Source organism: Pelophylax lessonae (genome assembly GCF_965119305.1).
Source record: "Pelophylax lessonae genome assembly, chromosome: 4".
NCBI lineage: Eukaryota > Metazoa > Chordata > Amphibia > Anura > Ranidae > Pelophylax > Pelophylax lessonae.
In genome coordinates this window covers 89,233,970-89,253,678 of record NC_138771.1, presented here as the reverse complement: position 1 = coordinate 89,253,678, position 19,709 = coordinate 89,233,970, and the positions used below count along the sequence as shown (strand labels likewise).

General features: G+C 42.4%; 1 protein-coding gene across 1 annotated transcript in view; it reads left to right on the top strand.

Annotated features, from left to right (window-relative positions):
• AP4E1 (adaptor related protein complex 4 subunit epsilon 1) overlaps nt 1-19,709 on the top strand; it is a 118,117-nt gene that overhangs the window by 32,823 nt on the left and 65,585 nt on the right. Inside the window, exons 6-9 of the mRNA XM_082255970.1 lie at nt 3,185-3,344; nt 3,454-3,620; nt 15,167-15,240; nt 15,343-15,465. Coding sequence (XP_082112096.1) covers nt 3,185-3,344; nt 3,454-3,620; nt 15,167-15,240; nt 15,343-15,465 — 524 coding nt within the window. The remainder of the gene's footprint in view (nt 1-3,184; nt 3,345-3,453; nt 3,621-15,166; nt 15,241-15,342; nt 15,466-19,709) is intronic.

The following is a 19,709-nucleotide window of genomic DNA, read 5'->3' as shown; positions in this document are numbered from 1 at the left end:
CTTTTATCACACTGGTGCATGCTGAACACTGCATGTGATTTGCACCAAAAATGCACCGCATTCCTGTGCACATCACATGTGATGTCTGCGATGCGATTTGAGCTATATGTTTTGTATGGCTCAAATTGCATCACATTTGCACCAAAATGTTGTAGGACCCTTTTTTTTTCTCCACACCTAATTGCATCGCATGGTTGTTCACATAACGATTCTGGCAAAAGCACTGCATTTTGCAGTCTGTCTCAGGGTATCGTTCATGGAACATTAAGCCCTGTTGACATTGTGCCGATTTGGCATGCGATTTGTCATGTTGAATCGCATGTCAAATCTGAGCCTATTGCCGTCAACGGCACTGCTTCACCCTGAGGCGGGTTTGAAATCATTCAGCTGAGCGCGCACGATTTCAAACTCGCATGTCAGTGCAACTTCGGGGGCGATTTGACAGGGCATCTGTACGGGTTCATGCACAGATGTCTATTGAAATCACCCTGAAGTCACCAAAAGTCGTGCAGAAACTACTTTTGGGAATCAGTGCGGCGCCACAAAGTCAGGGTTGCACCAATTCGGACAGTGACATTGCCGGCAATGGGCTCTGATTTGGCATGCGATTTGACTTGCTTTTCCAGTATCCCAACTGCTCTACCTGTAAGACAGTATATGTATGTGAAATCAAAGAAGTGAGTGGCATGTGTTAAACTCACAGCTAACATGGTTTTAAGTTGAACTCGTATAGTACAAGTACACTAAATCCGATCAGACTGTCAGAAGTCACCACTTGACAAAGCAGCCAGTGTGAACCCTACTATATATTTTGCTTGTTAATATGTCTATTGTGCAAAGTGTGATTATGTTATTGGTAGCAAGATGTCAAGTTTAATCCTAGATGCTGTAGTTGGTGATAAATGTAAAATATTATGCAAAGCTGTAATGTGAGATAGAGGTGTGAATTACATCAAGTAATCTCTAGCTTAAATGTATAATTTATCCTGCGGAGTAGAATAGCTTTTGTTGCTTTCTCCTATTTGATAAATTGATCAAGCTACTAGCCATTTTCTCTTTTCATGTTGTATTCTGTAGTTCTACTATTGGTACAATTTATTTTCATAGACTGAATTTATACAAAGTAGATAAATATTAGAAGCTACAGAGACTACAGAATGAGATCCTAAGGTTTTATTTATTACAGGTACTTGTATAGCGCTGTCAATTTATATTCACATCAGTCCCTGCCCTCAAGGAGCTTACAGTCTAAGGTCCCCGATTCACATACTAGGGCCAATTTAGAAATGAGCCTACTAGCATGTCTTTGCAGTGTGTGAGGAAACCCACACAGTCACAGGGAGAACATACAAACTGCAGGCAGGTAGTGCTGTGGTTGAGATTCGAACCGACGACCCTAGTGCTGCTAGGTGAAAGTGCTAACCACTTAGCCACTGTACTGCAGTAATTGTGTGTGCAAAATACATAATACCTTGGTAAAATGAGCTACTCACTATTAATTTGAAGCCACTCTGCTGCTGTCTTTAAGTCCAGCCAAAAGTGCACAGTTCTCCTCCCGTGCACCACAAACTGTGTGCGCAGAGCCAAACATCACTTTCATGAAGTTTAAAACCAACTTTATTATCCCAGCAAATGTCCAAACACTGCACCAAGCTGCATCTATCAAACCCAATTAAGTCCCAGCAAGGGTCAAAATGTGTTGGGGTCCTTTTACAGGGGCGGATGAAAAACTGACATAATGCATGTCAATGGGATTGCGGATGACCATCCGCTGACATCTGATTTGCGTCCTTTCCTATCAGTTCCCTTTTTAGGAACAGAAGAGAACCCTATTTTTCTTCCGTTTAAAAAAACGTAACGGACGCAAAAACGGATGTCAGCAGTGTCATCCGCTGGCATCCGCAATCCCATTGACATACATTATCTCCGTTTATCCTCTGCAAACTGATGGGATGATAAACGGACATACGGACCGGATGACACAAGTGTTATCCGTGTTTGTAAAAAAAAAAAAAAAAAGTGCCGGAGCGGAGGAAAATACGGTCCGCTCCGTGTAAAAGGACCCTTTGAGGTAGTTGGGTGGAGTATTTGTGCATGTCCTGGAACAAAATGGCTCCATTCACACTTGTGCAACTTGTCATGCATCTTTTGGACAATAGTTGCATGACAAGACGCACCCAGTGTTTTTGGGGGTTGTTTTTTTTTTTATAAGCTATTTTATACAGTTACAAACATCGCTGTAATAACATAATATTAATTAGAATCTCAAGTAATGCTAACGATACAAAAAGGTATTGGAGCGCAAGGCCTATGGAAAAAGGTATTGTGCTCACTATCGTATCTTATCATGCCAACGAATGGCCTTGGCTATACCCCATGTTTTTCAATGACAATCATTCAAATATTTGTGACTTTTAAAAGGTTCCTGCACTACTTTAGTGTGACTTGAGTGCTATAGACTGCAAACCCTCAAAAGGCAGACCTGAATGCAAGCAACTGTTGTGCATTGGTCAGAGCCAAAGTCACATCCAAATCCCATCCATCCAGAGTTGCATAAAGTAAAAATTGTGCTCTAGATGTGCACAACTTTGGAGTTGCACAAGCGTGAATTGAGCCTAAAGTTGGTTTTACCCTCAATAAAATGAACACATTTCCTCAATAAAATGATTAGAATTGTTATCACAGCCAGAGATGTACAATTTTCGTACCATTTACACTTCTCTCCAAAATGCTCATCTACTGGGTTCATAGTCATACTGGCCATGATAGAATAATACCATAATCACTTGGAGCCAACTAGGAGGCTGTATTAATACTATGGTATTTGGAGACAAGCTAGTCACATGGGGGAATCATATACTATGGCTGCTGGATTTAGCTGCTGTTCATTCTGAGTTTTATCTGCTCAAATCCACTACAGAAAATGTAGTTCTAGAACATATTCTTTATATCCCTATAGCCCCGTAATATGTTTTTTTTTTAAATTTGTATTAGTTAATTTTTATGCATTGACCTCTCTAGGTACTCAGTTTAGTCCTGAACCTGATTAGACGACCTGTAAATTGTTGCACTTTAGATATAGCTTGCGAAGTTTATTGTTGCTGTTAAAGTATTGTTAAATATAAAATATGTGTATAGATATCAGTCTTGGAACGTTTATTCTTTATAAAATCCTATTTTCTAGAGAGATTGTGAGAAGAAAGGCAGTATTGGCGTTGTATAAATTTTATATGATTGCGCCTACACAAGTACAACACATACAGGAGAAATTTCGGAAAGCTCTGTGTGATCGGGATGCAGGAGTCATGGCTGCCTCTTTACACATTTATCTGCAGGCAATCAAGGTAAAAACATATTCACAGCTAGAACTGAAATACTGTTACCAATGGTAACTAACTAGTTTAAATGCGCTTCTCATTTGTAAACTCTTGCATGTTTATTTCTGTTACACAGGACAACCCATCTGGATACAAAGACCTGACAGGCTCGTTTGTCACAATTTTGAAACAGGTGGTTGGAGGAAAGTTACCTGTAGATTTTAATTACCACAGTGTTCCAGCACCTTGGCTTCAAATTCAACTCTTACGGATACTGAGACTATTAGGAAAGGATGATCCCAGGTAAAACTTATTTATGTATCATCAAACAGACTGCTGGAATTATTTTGATATGACTTTGAGCACAGCTGACTACATTACTTACTTAAAGATGACCTGTGCTGTGAAAGCTCTGTCCGGAAAGAACAGAGAACAAAGGACTAGGCACCAGTATTGCCTGTGGTCTCCCTGCAGCTGATCCTTTCCCCATAAATGATTACCCATGTCTTCTTTCAAACTGTATCTCTTTGTGGAGGTGGCCATCTTGGTAGTGAAGCAGGACTTTGGACATGTCAGAGATGCCCCTATGATGGCTGGTAATCTGATCACTGGTGTAGGGATATTTGGGTAGCAGCAGGAAAGGAGCAGAAATCTCAAACCTTAATTGAAGCAGAATCATGAAGACTTGAAGGCCCCTTTCACAATGGCGTCTCCGCTTACTCAGCGGGGGATCCTGCTCTCCCTATGGGGAAATCGGGTGAAAACGGACCACCTGTCAATTTTAATCCAATCCGCCAGATGGATGGAAAATAGGTCCATCATTCATCTAGTTTTGCCGGATCAGATGGGTTAGCGCGACAGGTGTCAGCGTTCATGTCACGGCTGACATCCGCTGCTCCATAGGGGTGAATGGAGCGTCTGATCAGGTCCACCTGAAAAACTGATAGGCAGACCTGATCTGACAGCCCATGTGAAAGTGTTTTGTTACCCTAAGAAAAAAAAAAAAAGATCCTGTTCCTTTTAAAGCACGAATAACAGCACAGTGCTTGTGCTGTGTAATTTGGCCCCTTGTATAACCTAAAACACCTGGCTGAATCTGCCTGGCTATGCCCTCCCACCTGTAAGCTGACCACAGTTTAACATAGCTGCTGAGCCCTGACACCGCGGTCTATTTACATGCCTTCGTCATCGGCAGCTCTGCTCTCGTACCCCCCCCCCCCCCCCCCGTCCTCTCCCTCTCTACTCCCTGCCTGTCAGTTCTGTCCATTCCCCAGCCCTGCCCTCCTGCTGCTATCATAACTGCAGTATAACCATACAATCCCCTCTGTAAAATAACATTGTGTCCCAGTGTCTGTGTTAAATATAAAAGAAAAAATGCTGATTTTCTACCTTTATGTCAGAGCGTCTCCCGGCGCTCACATGACTGCTTGGCTCTTTCTCCTCTCTCCCTCCCCAGCTGACGTCAACAATTGCCTAATCAATCAATCAGCACTTATCATTGTGGGAACACAATTTGTATTTGCTTAGAGGGCAATTTAAATTAGGTCACTGTATTTTATTTATCACTTTGGCAGCGTGCAGCACCATTTCTCTTTTATTTAGGAGGAGATAATTAGTATAGCAGGGCTCAGAATTTCAAGTCCTGAGTTACTAGCCAGCCCTGAAGAGTTACTCGCCACCAGTTGCCCCATCCCTAATTCCACCCCTAAAGACGCCCTTGTAAAATTATCTCAAGAAATGACACTGTTCAATGTTTTATGCAGAATTGGGTTACAAAAATATAAACAACAATTTTATCAGTGCCCATCAGTGCAGCTTATCAGTGCAGCCTCACCAGTGCCCATCAGCGCAGCCTCACCAGTGCCCATCAGCTACAGTCTCATCAGTTCACGGGGATCACAGGGATGAGAGCCACCGAATCACACAGAGCGGGGATCTCTCGCTGTGACACAGCTTATATTTGAAGTGCCCAGCGGCTGTTGCCAAACAAAGTACAGCCTCCTGGACTGGCTCCTATGATAGATGTCACACTACTTCATATTGCTGGCATTGGATCAGTGTGCTGTCTATCAGAAGAGCCGGTGCAGGAGGCAGGATTTTGACAGCGGCCGCCGGGCAATTCAAATCCAAGCTGCGTCACAGTGGGAAATTCCCGCTCTGTGCGATCCATCTGGCTCTCCTCCTTCTCTCTCTTCCCCTGTTTCCTGGCCAGTTGCTAGGAGGAGAACGGCTCTCATTCAACCCCACCCACCTGCCCCCCCCCTTCTGCCGAGGCAGCCCCAAACTCGTTCTCAAGCTATATCCACTCGCCAAATGCGATCAGGAAAGTGGACATTTAGATGGCTGAGTATAGATTATCTGGTCTGTCAAGGATTGGACTGTTTGTGGTCACCTCCCAAACTATTGTTTTTGCATTGGGGGTGAGTAACTGTTTGGCCTTTAAAGGTGAAGGACACTGGGTGTTGAACTATTCAAGCACAGAGCACTTTTGTGGTAAAAAGGACTTTGAATGGATTTTTTGATTTTGAGACACTTGGAGAGTTTTAGACTTTTAATTATCAAATATTGAGTTTTTTATATTTGCATGAAATTTTGTACGGCATTCATCTATGCACGTTTTTTTTTTTTTTTTTTTTTTATATATTTATTCAATTGGGCACTATTTATTTGAATGGCACTTTCATGACTTGCATATATTTGTAATTCATTGCATTTGTTGGGATAATATTCACATTCGTTAAACATTATGCGCAGGAAGATCACTGCAGGTTTTCCGGTACACCTTTATTGTTGTAAGAAGTAGTAGCACAATGATATCCCCAAATTTCACTCCATATGACATTTGCAATCAGAGGTACCATTGCATTATATGCTCTTACACTGCAGATATCTAGCTATGAAGTTACTTAACAGGAGTACCTTGGCACAATCGCGTTAGCGTGTGCATTTTTTGCAGGAGGTTTCCAATACGAGTTGTTGTTTTTTTATATTTTTAGTTTAACCTTTCTAGATCTTCACTTTTTAGATGGCACATTTTTTGAGTTTGGGTCCACTTTATAGCTGAAGTCCAAGGTGTGTTTTTTAAATATAGATATGCTATACCTGTGGGGTCCTGGAAAATCACAGTAGTATTTGCCGATACTACAGTGTACACAGCTGTCCTTCAGGTTCTGTGCCAAGCAGCTACCCACTGCATCATAAAATTGGGGTTGCTTACTCGGCTCAGGTGCCGTTCACAGAACACCTTGTGTTTTTTTTTATCAGTAAATTCTAAGTATCTTGATTGAAAAAGGTGGAGATTGTGATGTCACAGTCCCACTTCTCCACTTTCTCCAGTCAGAGAATTATTTGCATTTATTGAGAAAAATTGCAATTATTGAGAAAAATCAGGATCCGGTTAGATTCTCTAAACAAGACTGAACCTGTTTTAAAGCGGGAACATCTAAATCCAGGAAAAAGTGATCCGGGAGGCATAAACGCTGTTTATACTTCCAGATGACCTTTCCTGGGTTTAGAAATGCTAAACGCAGAAAGTGCCGGTGTACATGAGGCCTTAGGCACCGTTCACATCTGGCGTTTTGTGATCCCGGACAGAATCGATTCAAATCTGTGTGCGATCCGAAATTACACTGCAGTAATGACACAACCTACCATGGCACCTAAACGTGGTACGGTTTTGCCACAATGTGCGAAGCTTGTCACCCAAAAGAAGCATCTGCTCCTTTTTGGGTGACAAGTGTCCCCTATTGCGGACTGCCACGTGACAATCACGGCAAAACCACACCACCTTTTAGGTGCCTTTGAAAATGAATGGCATCAAAACACACGTGGTGTGCGTTCGTCAATATTGCAGTGTAATTTAGGATCATGGGCAGAATCTTACATTTCTTCCTGAGATCACAAAATGCCAGATGTAAATGAGTCTCTAGACTTCTTTTGGTTGAGTCTGCAAAGGCTAGTTGTTTTACTGGGGTTAGTGTCCCCAATGGGGAGATTTCTGTCACTTATGGCAAAAACCTGTTGACACAGGACAGGAACTGAGGGTAGTCCCCCCAACATTAGAAAGATTCTAACCTCTCCCATGCTACTCATCACTTTTTTGGCTAGAGTTATGCTTTATCTGTAATACAACAAAAGAAGATATTGGCAAAGCATCAGTTAACCACTTGACTAACGCCCCATAGCAGATTTACAGCTACTGGGCGTTCGTTCTGTGGAGAATCACGTGTGTATATGTACTCGTGTCTGCGCTTCTGCCTAGGGGCAGGCGCTGCTTCTGCTCAATTTAGTCACAGCAGAAGCCGATCAGCAGGTGTCGTTGAAGGGATGTCCGCCGGCACCCACCGATTGTCGAGAAGGGAGGCTGGACGGAGCTCTGTATATGTAAACCATGCCGAGCTCTGCATATGTAAACAATGCCGAGCTCTGTCCTGTCAGCAGGAATGTGATGGATTTTATTTCCTGAAAAGCAGGGAAAGAAAAACATTGATTAGGCACACATTTAACCCTTTTGATTGCATATTTTTAACGCTGATCACTGTATTAGTGTTACTGGTTCCCACAAAATGTCAAGTGTCAGATTGACCACCGCAATATTGCAGTTCCGCTATAAGCCGCTGGTCGCCACCAATACTAGTATAAATTTTTTTTTAAATAATACAAATTCCAGTATATATGCCTTAGTTTGTAGATACTATTGCGCAACTCAATATACGCCTGTTGGGATTTTTTTTTACCAAAAATATGTAGCAGAATACATATATGCCTAAATTTATGAAGAAATTTTATTTATTTATTTTTTTTCCAACATTTTCAGCCTTTTTTGTTTATAGTATTAAAAAACCCAGTGGTGATCGATTACCCCCAAAAAGAAAGCTTTATTTGTGGGGAAAAAGGGACATACGTTTAATTTATGTACAGTGTTGCATGACCACGCAAACGTCAAAGTAACACAGTGCCGTATAGCAAAAAATGGACTGGTCATGAAGGGGGGTATATCTTCCAGAGGTCAAGTAGTTAGACTTATGACAGAGAAACAGAAGTGCAGATAAAATATGTTCATGCCAGTCCCCTATTAAGCACGAAAAGAGTGATGTATAGAAAATCACTTGCAGCGCCACACAATCCACAATTAATCACAAAATGCAGCACATAGTCGCATATCAAATAAAGTGCAAAAATCAACAGAAATAGAAGTAAATTAATCCTAAAGTATGGTATAAATAATAAATAAAAATAATGTATATTTGTATAAAAGTGCCGATTTAAAGTGCAAAAAGGTTCTGTATAGTCCAAACATATGCACTCTAATTCTTCCTCTACCAACAACTCAGTGTTGTCAGACCCCTCCCAGTGTAAAGAAGCACCAACCACCACCTCATGAAATCAGCACTCCCCAAAAAATGTGCTTCAAAATGTCTCCTCTCTAGCTCCCAGCACAGATCCAAGCTGCAGCAAAGAAAGCTAACATTGAAGCCAGCTAAGATGGTAATAGTAGAGTATTTATTGCACCATGAACATTACATAGCACGCCGAACAAACAGACTGATAAATTAATGGAAAACCGCTGTAACTCTAAGAGAGCTGCTGCTGACTGATTTCATGCAGAGGGGTGACGTCTGTTCACCAATGCACGTTTCAGCCGATAGGCCGCCTTCAGGGGACCTCCAGTGCTGAGTTTCACCTTGTTTATGTAGCTTATTAATCTCCACCTATAGGGAGTAGAGGTGTAGGCCTTTCAGTCATGTAAAAAAAAAAAAAAAAAACCCTTTTAAAATGTTCACATTTCGTTGCTATGCAGCCTGAATTAAAGACAGACAGTTTTAACCCGCTGTATTTATAGAACGTCAACATGTCAGGAAAAAAAAAAAACGAATCACTGAGTTGGAAAAAAGATCACCCCCTCCTAAAAATGACTTGTAAACTCAATCAGGTGTAGCTAATCACCTTCTTGATGGCACATAAAGCCATTTGACTTTAAACTCTGATCAGCTGTGGTAATTTTGATTAGCTCAGCATGAAAAGTGCTTTCCTGGAGCATTTCAGTCCCTGGTAGTGCAACTGAAGCACACCATTAACTATCGGTGACAAGGCACTGTCAAAAGATCTTTGGGATAAAGTTGTGGCAGGCACAAGTCAGGAGATTGATACAAAAATATTTGAAAGGCTTCATTAATACTTAGAAGCACAGAAAAGTCTGTTATTGAGAAGTGGAAGGTATTTGGTACAATACAGACCCTTCCCAGGATCAGGACGTTGCTCCAAACTAGATGAAAGAGCCAGGAGGAAACTAGTCAGAGAGGCTACCAAGAGGACTACAGCAACTGTGAAGCGGTTTCAGGAATTTCTGACAGAGTGGTCATTGTGTGCATGTGAAAATAGCACATTCTCAACAAATGTGGCTTTTATGGGAGGGTTGCAAGAAAAAAGCCGCTCCTCAAGAAAGGACACATGCAGGCACAACTGAGCTTTGCCAAAATGCACCTTGAAGAATCTGAGGCCTCATGGAAAAAGGTGTTCTGGTCAGATGAGACTAAAATTTAATTTCTCTTGCGTCCTCTGACAGATTCAGCTTGTTCGAAGTTTCATCACTATTGGGTAATGGCGCCATCTGCAGGAGCAGGCTAGGTAGTGAAACTTCAATAAAAAGCTTTAACTAGACACCCCTTTAGGGGCTGTTCCTCTAGACATTACCCTCAGACACTTTGAGCTTACTAATCAGTTTCTTGCTGCCTAGCTCAGGAGTAGGACCTAGGATACCCTGCTGGAACTCCGGTCTCAGTCTTTTATTTTTTCTTTGAAAAATGTTTAGTTTATTTTCCTCACTCACTATCACTAGCTAGTCAGGGGGATCCTCCTGGAGAACTACAAGCGACAGCCGGGCTGGGCTTCGCACTGGATAATCTAGATCCTTATGGTACCCCACCCTGGCCTACGAGCGTGCGCAAGTTGTGGTCCACCCAGGCCTCGCCGCGACGGTGCCCCAACGGATGGGGATGAGCCTGCGGAGGAATTTTCTTCGCCGGGACGCATCAACCCTGGAACGCCCTGTGTTGCAGCGTCCCCTCTTGGCTGACGGCACCCCTACACAGGGTGGGAGGTGAGCCATGTCGGAGCAGTGCCCGCGGTCCCTGGTATGGTGACTGATGCTACCCCCCATGTCCCTGGGACAGTTCTCTGGGGGGGGGGGTGATGTGGGCCCACTTCTGGGGATGTCAGAGCTGCGATCTCTGTGGTGTCCCCCCCTGGCTAGTCTAGAGGGATGCTGCCTCCCTGCTCCTTCTGGGGGCGCTCTAATGGCGCCTGCTGCATGGGGGGGGGGTGCAGGGTTATTACCTTGTCCTGGGGGGGCTTTCTATTGTGGATTCCCGCGGTGGCCAGGGTTCCTGGGCTCCCTTTTTCGGCCGCCATTTTGGGTGAGGGCATGCCTGGCTGCATCAGAGTTAGGGCAGCAGCCATTTTCTTGCATACATGTTTCTTTGTTCGCCGTTTTTGGCGCCATCTCGGATGTGGGCAGCCGCATTGTGAGGGCAGCGGCCATTTTCCCTGTGATTTTCCCCATATACTTCTATTGGCATCCATGTTTGTGTGGCTCAGGGAGCTGTTTGGTCTTTAGTGGATTAGGTCACTTCTTCCGTCCATTTTTTCAGTTGCTGCAGGAGAAGCGAGGAGAGCGGTCTGTTTTTTTTATCTCTCTAACACTATAAGGGGTTTTTACTGCTTTGGGCATTGTTCCTTAAGACAATTTGCTTACTCAGTTGTTCTGACACTATAAAGGGGGTCTCCGGCGGCAGTCGACGATTTAAAGGGCCAGTGTTGCTTTTTTTGTAATTCTGCCGGACATCCGGATCACCTTCCCTAGCTTCTTTATCTGCAGCCATTGAAACTTTGGCGTCCAAAGTTGATCTCATGATGTCACATGGCAATGTTCAAAAACGACCGATGCCCTCTGTCTTCTGATTCAGAGCCTGACATGGTTGCCTGCACACTGACGGGGAGGAGGAGTCCTCCATTGCAGCGCGGGAACGTGCTTTGGTTGAAGCACTTGTTCGCCTCTGTAGGGAGACTTTGAACATTGATGATGAGCCCACTCTGTCAGGTAAGCAGGTTTCCTTCGGGTCCTGCAAAGCCCAGAAGTCGGGTCAGGTTTTCCCCTGTCCCGAGGTGTTTCACGATATCGTGAACGAACAGTGGCGTCGCGTTAAGCACATGCTAGCGGTGCCTAAACGTTTTCTACGTTATCCCTTTGCGGACCCTGTTTCCAGTCGCTGGACGGTGTCACCAAAAGTGGACCACACTATTTCCAGGTTGAATAAATTTGCGGTGGATCCCGTGGAGGATTCCCCGGTGTTTAAGGACCCGATGGATAGGCGTGTGGAGTCACTTTCCCGCCACATGTACTTGGTGGCGGGCTCACTCCTCAAGTCGGTGTTCGCTTCGGTGCTGGTCTCTTAGACGGTTACGGAATGGATCAAGGTGCTTAGGCGCAACCTAGTGGCAGAGTAGTTTCCTCCCAAATCTCATCAAGCTCACTGACCAAATGGCCCAGGCCATGGTATACCTGTGTGACGCAGCCCTGGACGATGCTCCCCTAGTTGCAAGATTGTCTGCGGTGCGGATTGCACTTCACCGCATGGTGTGGCTGAAGAGCTGGTTGGCAGACCATGCCTCTAAAAAATCCGTGTCTGATGTCCCCTATTTGGGGGAACGCCTTTTGGGAGACCCCTTGGATGAGATTGTCAAGGGTCTCATGGGGGATAAGAGTACCCTCCTGCCCCAATCCGTGAAGGGTAAAAAAAACCAGCACGCAGCGAGGTCCTTTCTTCAAGGCTCACCAAGGGCTTTTTCGTGCCTCTGGGGCGTGGGAAAAGGGTAATCCATTCACAGCCTCCGGAGAGGACGAGACGGCTTGGTCGGATGAGTCCGAGCATAGCCAGTCCGGTTCGGAGGGCGGTTCATCCTCTGCATGAAGGGACACCCTCACCTTCTTCGGGGGTGGGGGACAGTCTGCGTTGCCTTCTGGAACCCTGGGCGTCCCTGGTTCAGGACTCATGGGTTCACAAACTAATTCGTTCAGGGTTCAAGCCCATATTTCGGTCTCGCCCAGCAGACAGGTTCTTTTCCATCATGTCTCTGTTTATCTCCGGGATCGTTTGTGGGCTCCCAGGGAGTGGTGGTGCCATTTCCTTGGCAGGAAAGGTTTTGGGGTAATTTATTCACCCCGGTTCCCGATGCCCGGGTACCCTACGGCTTCACCAAGGCTTGACCAGGGTGTTAGCCTTGTTCCCGCTGGGGGGGGATTGCAATCCTCGGGTATCTGGACGAATTCCTGTTGAGAGCGGGTTATCACCCAACCCTGTTGGGTAATCTGTCGATCTTCCCTTCCGATCCATGTTCTGGAGTTCGGGGCGATCAAACTCTGCCTGCTCCTTGGACGCCTCGGCTGCATGACCTCCTGTTTCAGGTGCAGTCCGACATTGCCTTGGCTGTGGCTTACATCGATCATCAAGGGGGTACCTGGAGTGCCCGGACGGCCATGGAAGTGGCCGGGTTTCTGCTTGGGCCGAGGCGCACGTTCCAGCTATCTCTGGTGTTCAAGTTGCGGCAGTGGAGAACGGACATGATTGCAGGTCAGGTGTCGGCCTTGGCCATTTTCTTCCAGTGTCCTTGGCGACTAATTCCCTGATTCGCACCTTTATTCAGGGGGGTGTGCCATCGGGCTCCTCCACGGAGGGCTTCCTTGCCTCCGTGGGATTTGATTATGGTTTTGTCCGTTTTGCAACGACCTCCCTTTGAAAACATCAGTGAAATACCTCTGCCTGTGTTGTCCCAGAAAGTTGCTTTCCTGGTGGCTATCACTTCTGCTTGCAGAGTGTCTGAATTGGTGGCTCTGTCCTGCCATTCGCCTTACCTGGTCGTTCATGGGGATAAGGTTGTTCTGCGACCCAACCAATCTTTTCTCCTTCAGGTGGTGTCTGCCTTCCACCTCAATGAAGATATTGTTTTGCCTTCGCTTTGTGCGAAGCCTAAGCATCCCAAGGAATTTGCCTTGCATTCGTTGGATGTGGTTCGGACGATCAGGGTTTACCTGTCAACCACGGAATCCTCCAGGAAGTCTGTTTGTCCTTCCTGAGGGACCTCTGAAGGGTTCGACTGTGTCCGATGCAACCATTTAAAAATGGATCAGACAGACTATAGTTCGGGCCTATTCACTCAAGGGTCAGGTGCCTCCTTTCCCTGTGAGGGCACATTCTACTAGAGCCGTAAGTGCCTCTTGGGCTTTTCGCCATCAGGTTTCTGTGGCTCAGGTGTGTAAATCGGCGACCTGGTCGCCTGTGCACACTTTTACCAAATTCTACCAGATTGACACGATGGCATCCTCGGATGCTTCCTTTGGCCGCAAAGTTTTGAGCGCTGCGTTTTGTTGAAGAGACATGTTTTCTCTTCTTGGGGTGAATTTGTTGTTCTGGGGTTAGCTCCTGTTGGTTGAGCTGTTGTTGCCCTGTAGGCCACGTTTTGTTATGGCCTTGTTAGCACGTTACCGTTCTGTTGGTTGCGTCTTTTCTCACCCCTCACACCTGCACTGCTTTGGGACATCCCAATAGTGATCAAACTTGGAAGAGGCTGCGTCTGTCAGAGGATGTAAGAGAAAATATAATTTTTGTAAGAACTTACCGTAAAATAATTTTCTCTGAGTCCTCTGACAGACGCAGCCCCCGCCCCTCTATTTTGGGGTCGTTTGTCTTCCTGTACTGCTTGCTACGAAACTGATTAGTAAGCTCTAAGTGTCTTGAGGGTAAGGTCTAGAGGGACAGCCCCTAAAGCTTTTTATTGAAGTTTCACTACCTAGCCTGCGCCTGCAGATGGCGCCATTACCAATAGTGATGAAACTTGGAAGAGGCTGCGTCTGTCAGAGGACTCAGAGAAAAATAATTTTACGGTAAGTTCTTACAAAAATTCTATTTTATTGGCCTCAACACCAAACTATGTTTGTCGGAAATCCAATACAAGTCACCATCCAAATAATACAATTCCTACAGTAAAGCATGGGGGTGGTAATATCCTGGTATGGAGGTTGTAATATCCTGTTATGGGGATGTTTCTCTGCAGCAGGGACTGGAGCACTTGTCAGGATAGAAGGAAAAATGGATGGGGCAAAATACCATCAAATTCTTGAAGATCTGTTTCCCTCTGCCAGAAAGTTGTCAATGGGAAGAAGCTTTACCTTCCAACATGACAATGACCCAAAGCACACAGCAAAATTGACCACACAGTGGCTGAAGGAGAAAAAGGGGAATGTCCTTGCATGGTATGGTCAGAGCCCAGACTTAAACCCCATTGAAAATCTGCAGAATGACTTGAAGACTGCAGTCCACAAACGGTCACTATCAAATTTAATTGAACTTGAGCAGCTCTGCAAAGAAGAGTGGGCAAATATTACATAGTCTAGATGTGCAAGGTTAGTTGAGACATTTCAGCACGGTTCAACAAAATACTGACACAAGAGGGTGATCCTTTTTCCAACACTTTGATTCTGTTTGTTTTTTTTAATTTGTATACATTTTTTTTTTCTGACATGGTGTTATATCTTTCACTTGGATATTATACGTTGGACTGAGTAAATATAGCAAGATAAATCATAAACTGGGTCTGTCTTCATTTTAGGCTGAAAAGCAACAACATTTAAAGTGGTTTCTTTCAGGTATCATTTGCTCACTGTAGTCTTTTTATTTTTATTTATTAATTTTTTTATTTTAAGCCAATGTCTTGGTTTTTTTATCTGATCTTTATTTGACTTAATTATACGTTTACATGTTTAGTATTGTAATTGTTGTTTGCTGCATTTCTAGCACCAGTGAGTTGATATATGATGTGTTGGATGAATCTTTGCGACGAGCAGAAATAAATCATAATATCACATATGGTAAGTTATTACCCCCTTTGCCCAAATGAAGCTTTTAAAATAATAAATAACAATAAACTAAGATTTATTTGTCTTCTTTTTTTTTTTTTTTTTTTTTTTTAGCTATTCTATTTGAATGTGTTCAAACTATTTATACCATTTATCCAAAATCTGATTTATTTGAAAAAGCCGCAAAATGCATTGGAAAATTTGTTTTATCTCCAAAGATTAATCTAAAGTATTTGGGTAAGTAGAGCATGTGTTGCTTGTGTGTGTATATAGACTTGAATGTGGCTTCCTTTCCTGCTTGTGTGATTGTGTCACCAGTCAGCATTTTCTATATGTTCTTAACTTAGGTCCACTAGAGGGTGCATAGTACTCACATATGTATCTGTGTTACACATGCACTTTAATCAGGAAAGTTTGTGTGTAGTTTAACCCTTGCTTGACCAGAGGTCGTTAATACCTGGATGCGCAGGCTACATTTAGCAGCATCAGTATGCCTTAGTTAATTTGGCAATAACTTTAACATAACTAAATATTTTTTAATATTTCTTTTTTTTTTTTTATATTTCTTTATTAAATTTTCCAGGTAAAAAATTATTTACAACACTCCAATCGCTGGAGAATTTTTTCTTATACATTTTACACATATTACCTTTTATCCCCTTTTTTTTTCCCCCCTCCCTTCCTTATCCCCCCCGTCTCTTCTTATCATTCGACTCCTATTATTTCTCTGTATTCCCTTGTGTCCTTAAACTCTTGCCACTCATCCCAAATCTCCTCTTCATTCCCCTGTTCCTCCTCCTCCCAGGTCCTCAGCTGCTCCAACTTTCTTATTTTCTCTACTTTTAACAGCCAATCTTTCCTGGAGGGGGCCTCTTCTTTTTGCCAATTAAAGGGAATCAAGCTCTTAGCTGAGTTTAATAAGTGAGGGAGTAATGTTTTTTTATATTGCTTCACTGACATATGGGTTCCATGAAACATGCATTTCCAAGGATCCAAGGGAATATCTATTTTAGTAATTTTACTTATTAATTCTATAACTTCACTCCAGAATACTTTAATTTTTGGGCACTCCCACCATATATGGGCTATAGTCCCTACCATCTGACATCCCCTCCAGCAAAGTCTTGAACTCTCCACCTGAATTCTTCCCATCTTATCAGGAGTGTTGTACCACCTTGTGATCAATTTATAGTTCATCTCCTCCGTGTTGGTGTCTATCGCGGATTTATGTACTAATTGAAGGCTCTTATCCCACTGTTTGTTGTTCCTACACGGGCCGAGGTCTCTTTCCCATTTTTCTTTTAATGATATTCCTCTCTCTTTTGTTATTGTTAACAGTATTTTATACACATTCGAAATATTATTTATTATCTTATCCTTAAGACATAATTGCTCAAAAGGGCGGAGGTCGTTTATATCTCTCAATGGCTGCGGTAGTGACAATGTGAAGTGCTTTAGTTGGATATACCTCCACTCATTTATCTTCCAGTTTTCTTTCCTTTGTTTCAGCTCCACCAGGGTTATAATTTTCCCCTTCTCTACTATATCCCCTAATTGTGCTTCTCCTTCTTCTATCCATTTACCTAATTCCTTCTCTTCCCCTGGTGCAAAAAATTTTGTGCCCTGTAACGGGATCAGTGGTGAATTGTGTTTCCAATTTTCTTTTTTATGTATATTATCCCAAACCTTAATAGCATGTCTTGTGATTATATGCGTGTTAGTGTCCAGATTTCTAAACCTCTCAGGTATCCATATAACTTTTGCTAGGTGTGTACCACTCATCGTGCTTTCTATTACCACCCAATTTATATCATTATTTTTTTTTGTCCATTCTATCACCCTTGTGAGTATTGCTGCAAAATAATAATTTTTAAAGTCGGGTAGGGCTAGTCCCCCTTGTCCCTTACCTTTACATAGTGTAGTGTACTTTACCCTTGGCTTTTTGTATTTCCAAATAAAGCGGGATATTAATCTTTTAAGTGTTTTAAAAAATACTTGAGGTAATGAAATCGGAATCATCTGGAATTTATATATAATTTTGGGCAGGATTATCATTTTTATCGTATTTATTCTCCCTATCCAGGAAAAGATTCTCGGGGATAATCTATTTAATTCTGATCTTACTTCATTCAGAAGTTCTAGAAAATTTGTTTTGTAGAGTTTTTCTGGAGTTAGGGTTAATTTTATCCCTAAATATTTAATCTCATCTTTTCTCCAGTTGAACTGAAATTCTTTTTTTAACATCTCCTCTTCTTGTTTAGGGATATTAATATTTAATATTTCTGATTTTTTTTGATTAATTTTTAAATTGGATAGTTCTCCATATTGTTTCATTATTTTAATTATGTTGGGCAAAGTGATCCTCGGATTACTTATGTAAAGCAGGATATCATCTGCAAAGGCAGATACCTTATGCTCCACTTGTCCCACCTTTATGCCCCCGATGTCCACACTATTTCTAATAGTTGCCAGTAGTGATTCCAAAGATAAGACAAATAACATCGGAGACAAGGGACATCCTTGTCTTGTTCCATTGAGCATTTTAAACGAGTCTGACAAAGTTCCATTGACCTTTACCTTTGCAGTTGGTTGATTATACAAAGTTTTGATCCAGGCCAACATTTTAGGTTTTCTTCCCAACTCCACTAGGGTGTTTATCATGAACTCCCAGTCTACCCTGTCAAATGCTTTTTCCGCATCTATTGACAGGAGTAGACTGGGAGCTCTGCTTTTTACCATATGGTCTATCAACAGTATAGTTTTTATCCCATTGTCCCGTCCCTGTCTCCCCGGGATGAATCCTACTTGATCATTGTGTATCCACTCCCCCATTAGGTTCTTCATTCTAGTGGCCAAAATTTTTGTGAATAATTTAGTATCAACATTAAGTAGGGAGATGGGTCTAAAACTAGAACATAGTAACGGGTCTTTTCCCTCTTTCCGTATAACTGTGATTGATGCTGACAGGGCCTCTCTACTCATCTCGTACTGAGTCCCTATTCCGTTTATATATTCTTTAAATCTTGGGATTAAAATGTCCTTAAATTTTTTATAATAACCTATGGTAAACCCATCCGGTCCTGGGCTTTTACCACGTTTCTTTAATGGCTCTCTCTATTTCTTGTTCTGAGATTGGTCTTTCTAAGAATGTTAACTTTTCCTCATCTATCTTTGTCAGTCCTGCGTCTACAAGGTATTTTTTGATTTTCTCCCTCCTTTCTGTTTCATTCCCCTGTATCTCACCTTTCTTTACTGCATAAAGATTAGCATAGTAGTTTTGGAATTCTTTGGCTATTCCTGTCGTTGTTTGAATTATTTCCCCATTTTTATTTTTAATTTTATCTACAAAATTTTTTCCTTTCTTCTTTTTCAGGATTTTTGCTAGGTTTTTCCCAACCTTATTACTTTCAATGTATTTTTCTTTTATGCATCTTTTCATTTCCTGCTTTATTTCCTGTTCTAGCAGATCTTTCAATTCTTCTCTCTTCACCTCAAGTAAATTATTTATTAATATATCTTGTGTATTTTTATGTTTTTGCTCTAATTGATGTACTTCTGTCATTAGCCTAATCTTATCTTTTATTCTTTCTTTTTTCCTTTGGGTCCCCTTTGAGATAAATATGCCCCTCATATAAGCCTTATGAGCTTCCCATACTATGTCTTTTGGTGCATCTTTTGTATCGTTTATTTGAAAATAGAATTCCAACTCTTTCACTATTTCTTTTTCCCACTTTTTATCTCCAAAAATCTCCTCATTTATTTTCCAAGCATCCATCCTAGGTCGCTCTTTCGCCATTTTTAATTTTACCATAATGGGGGTATGGTCCGACCAAGTCTTGACCCCAATCTCTGCCTCGCTTACCCTTTCGATCCACCTATGTTCGATTAGTATATAATCCAATCTTGAGTATGTTCCATGTACACTTGAGTAACATGTATAATCTCTATCTTTCGGATGGAGAATTCTCCAAATATCTGCCAGTTGATTTGTAAATAATTTTTCCTTTTATTTTCTTTGCCTGTACTTTATTTATCCGTAGGGTTTTTGATGTGGTATCTACTTTAGGGTCAAGGCAGAGATTGAGGTCCCCTGCCAGTATGATTCCTCCTTTTTTAAACTCCATTAATTTTCCCAGTACTTTACCTAGGAAGTCTACTTGTCTCTCATTAGGACTATATATATTTACTAGGGTCAAATCTTCATCTCCTATTTTTCCTCTTAAAAAGAGGTATCTTCCCTCTGGGTCTACCTTTCTCGACTCTAGAACAAATCCAAGGCCCCTAGAAATGCCAATGGCTACTCCCTTGGACTTCCTCCCGGGTGAGTCCGCGTAATACCAGGTAGGATGGCTCTTAGAATACAATCTGATATTAGATGCATGAGATAAATGAGTCTCCTGTAAGAATGTCAAATCTGCTTTCAAATAACTAATTTCTTTTAAATTTTTTTTCCTTTTTTCTGGAGAGTTTAAACCTCGGAC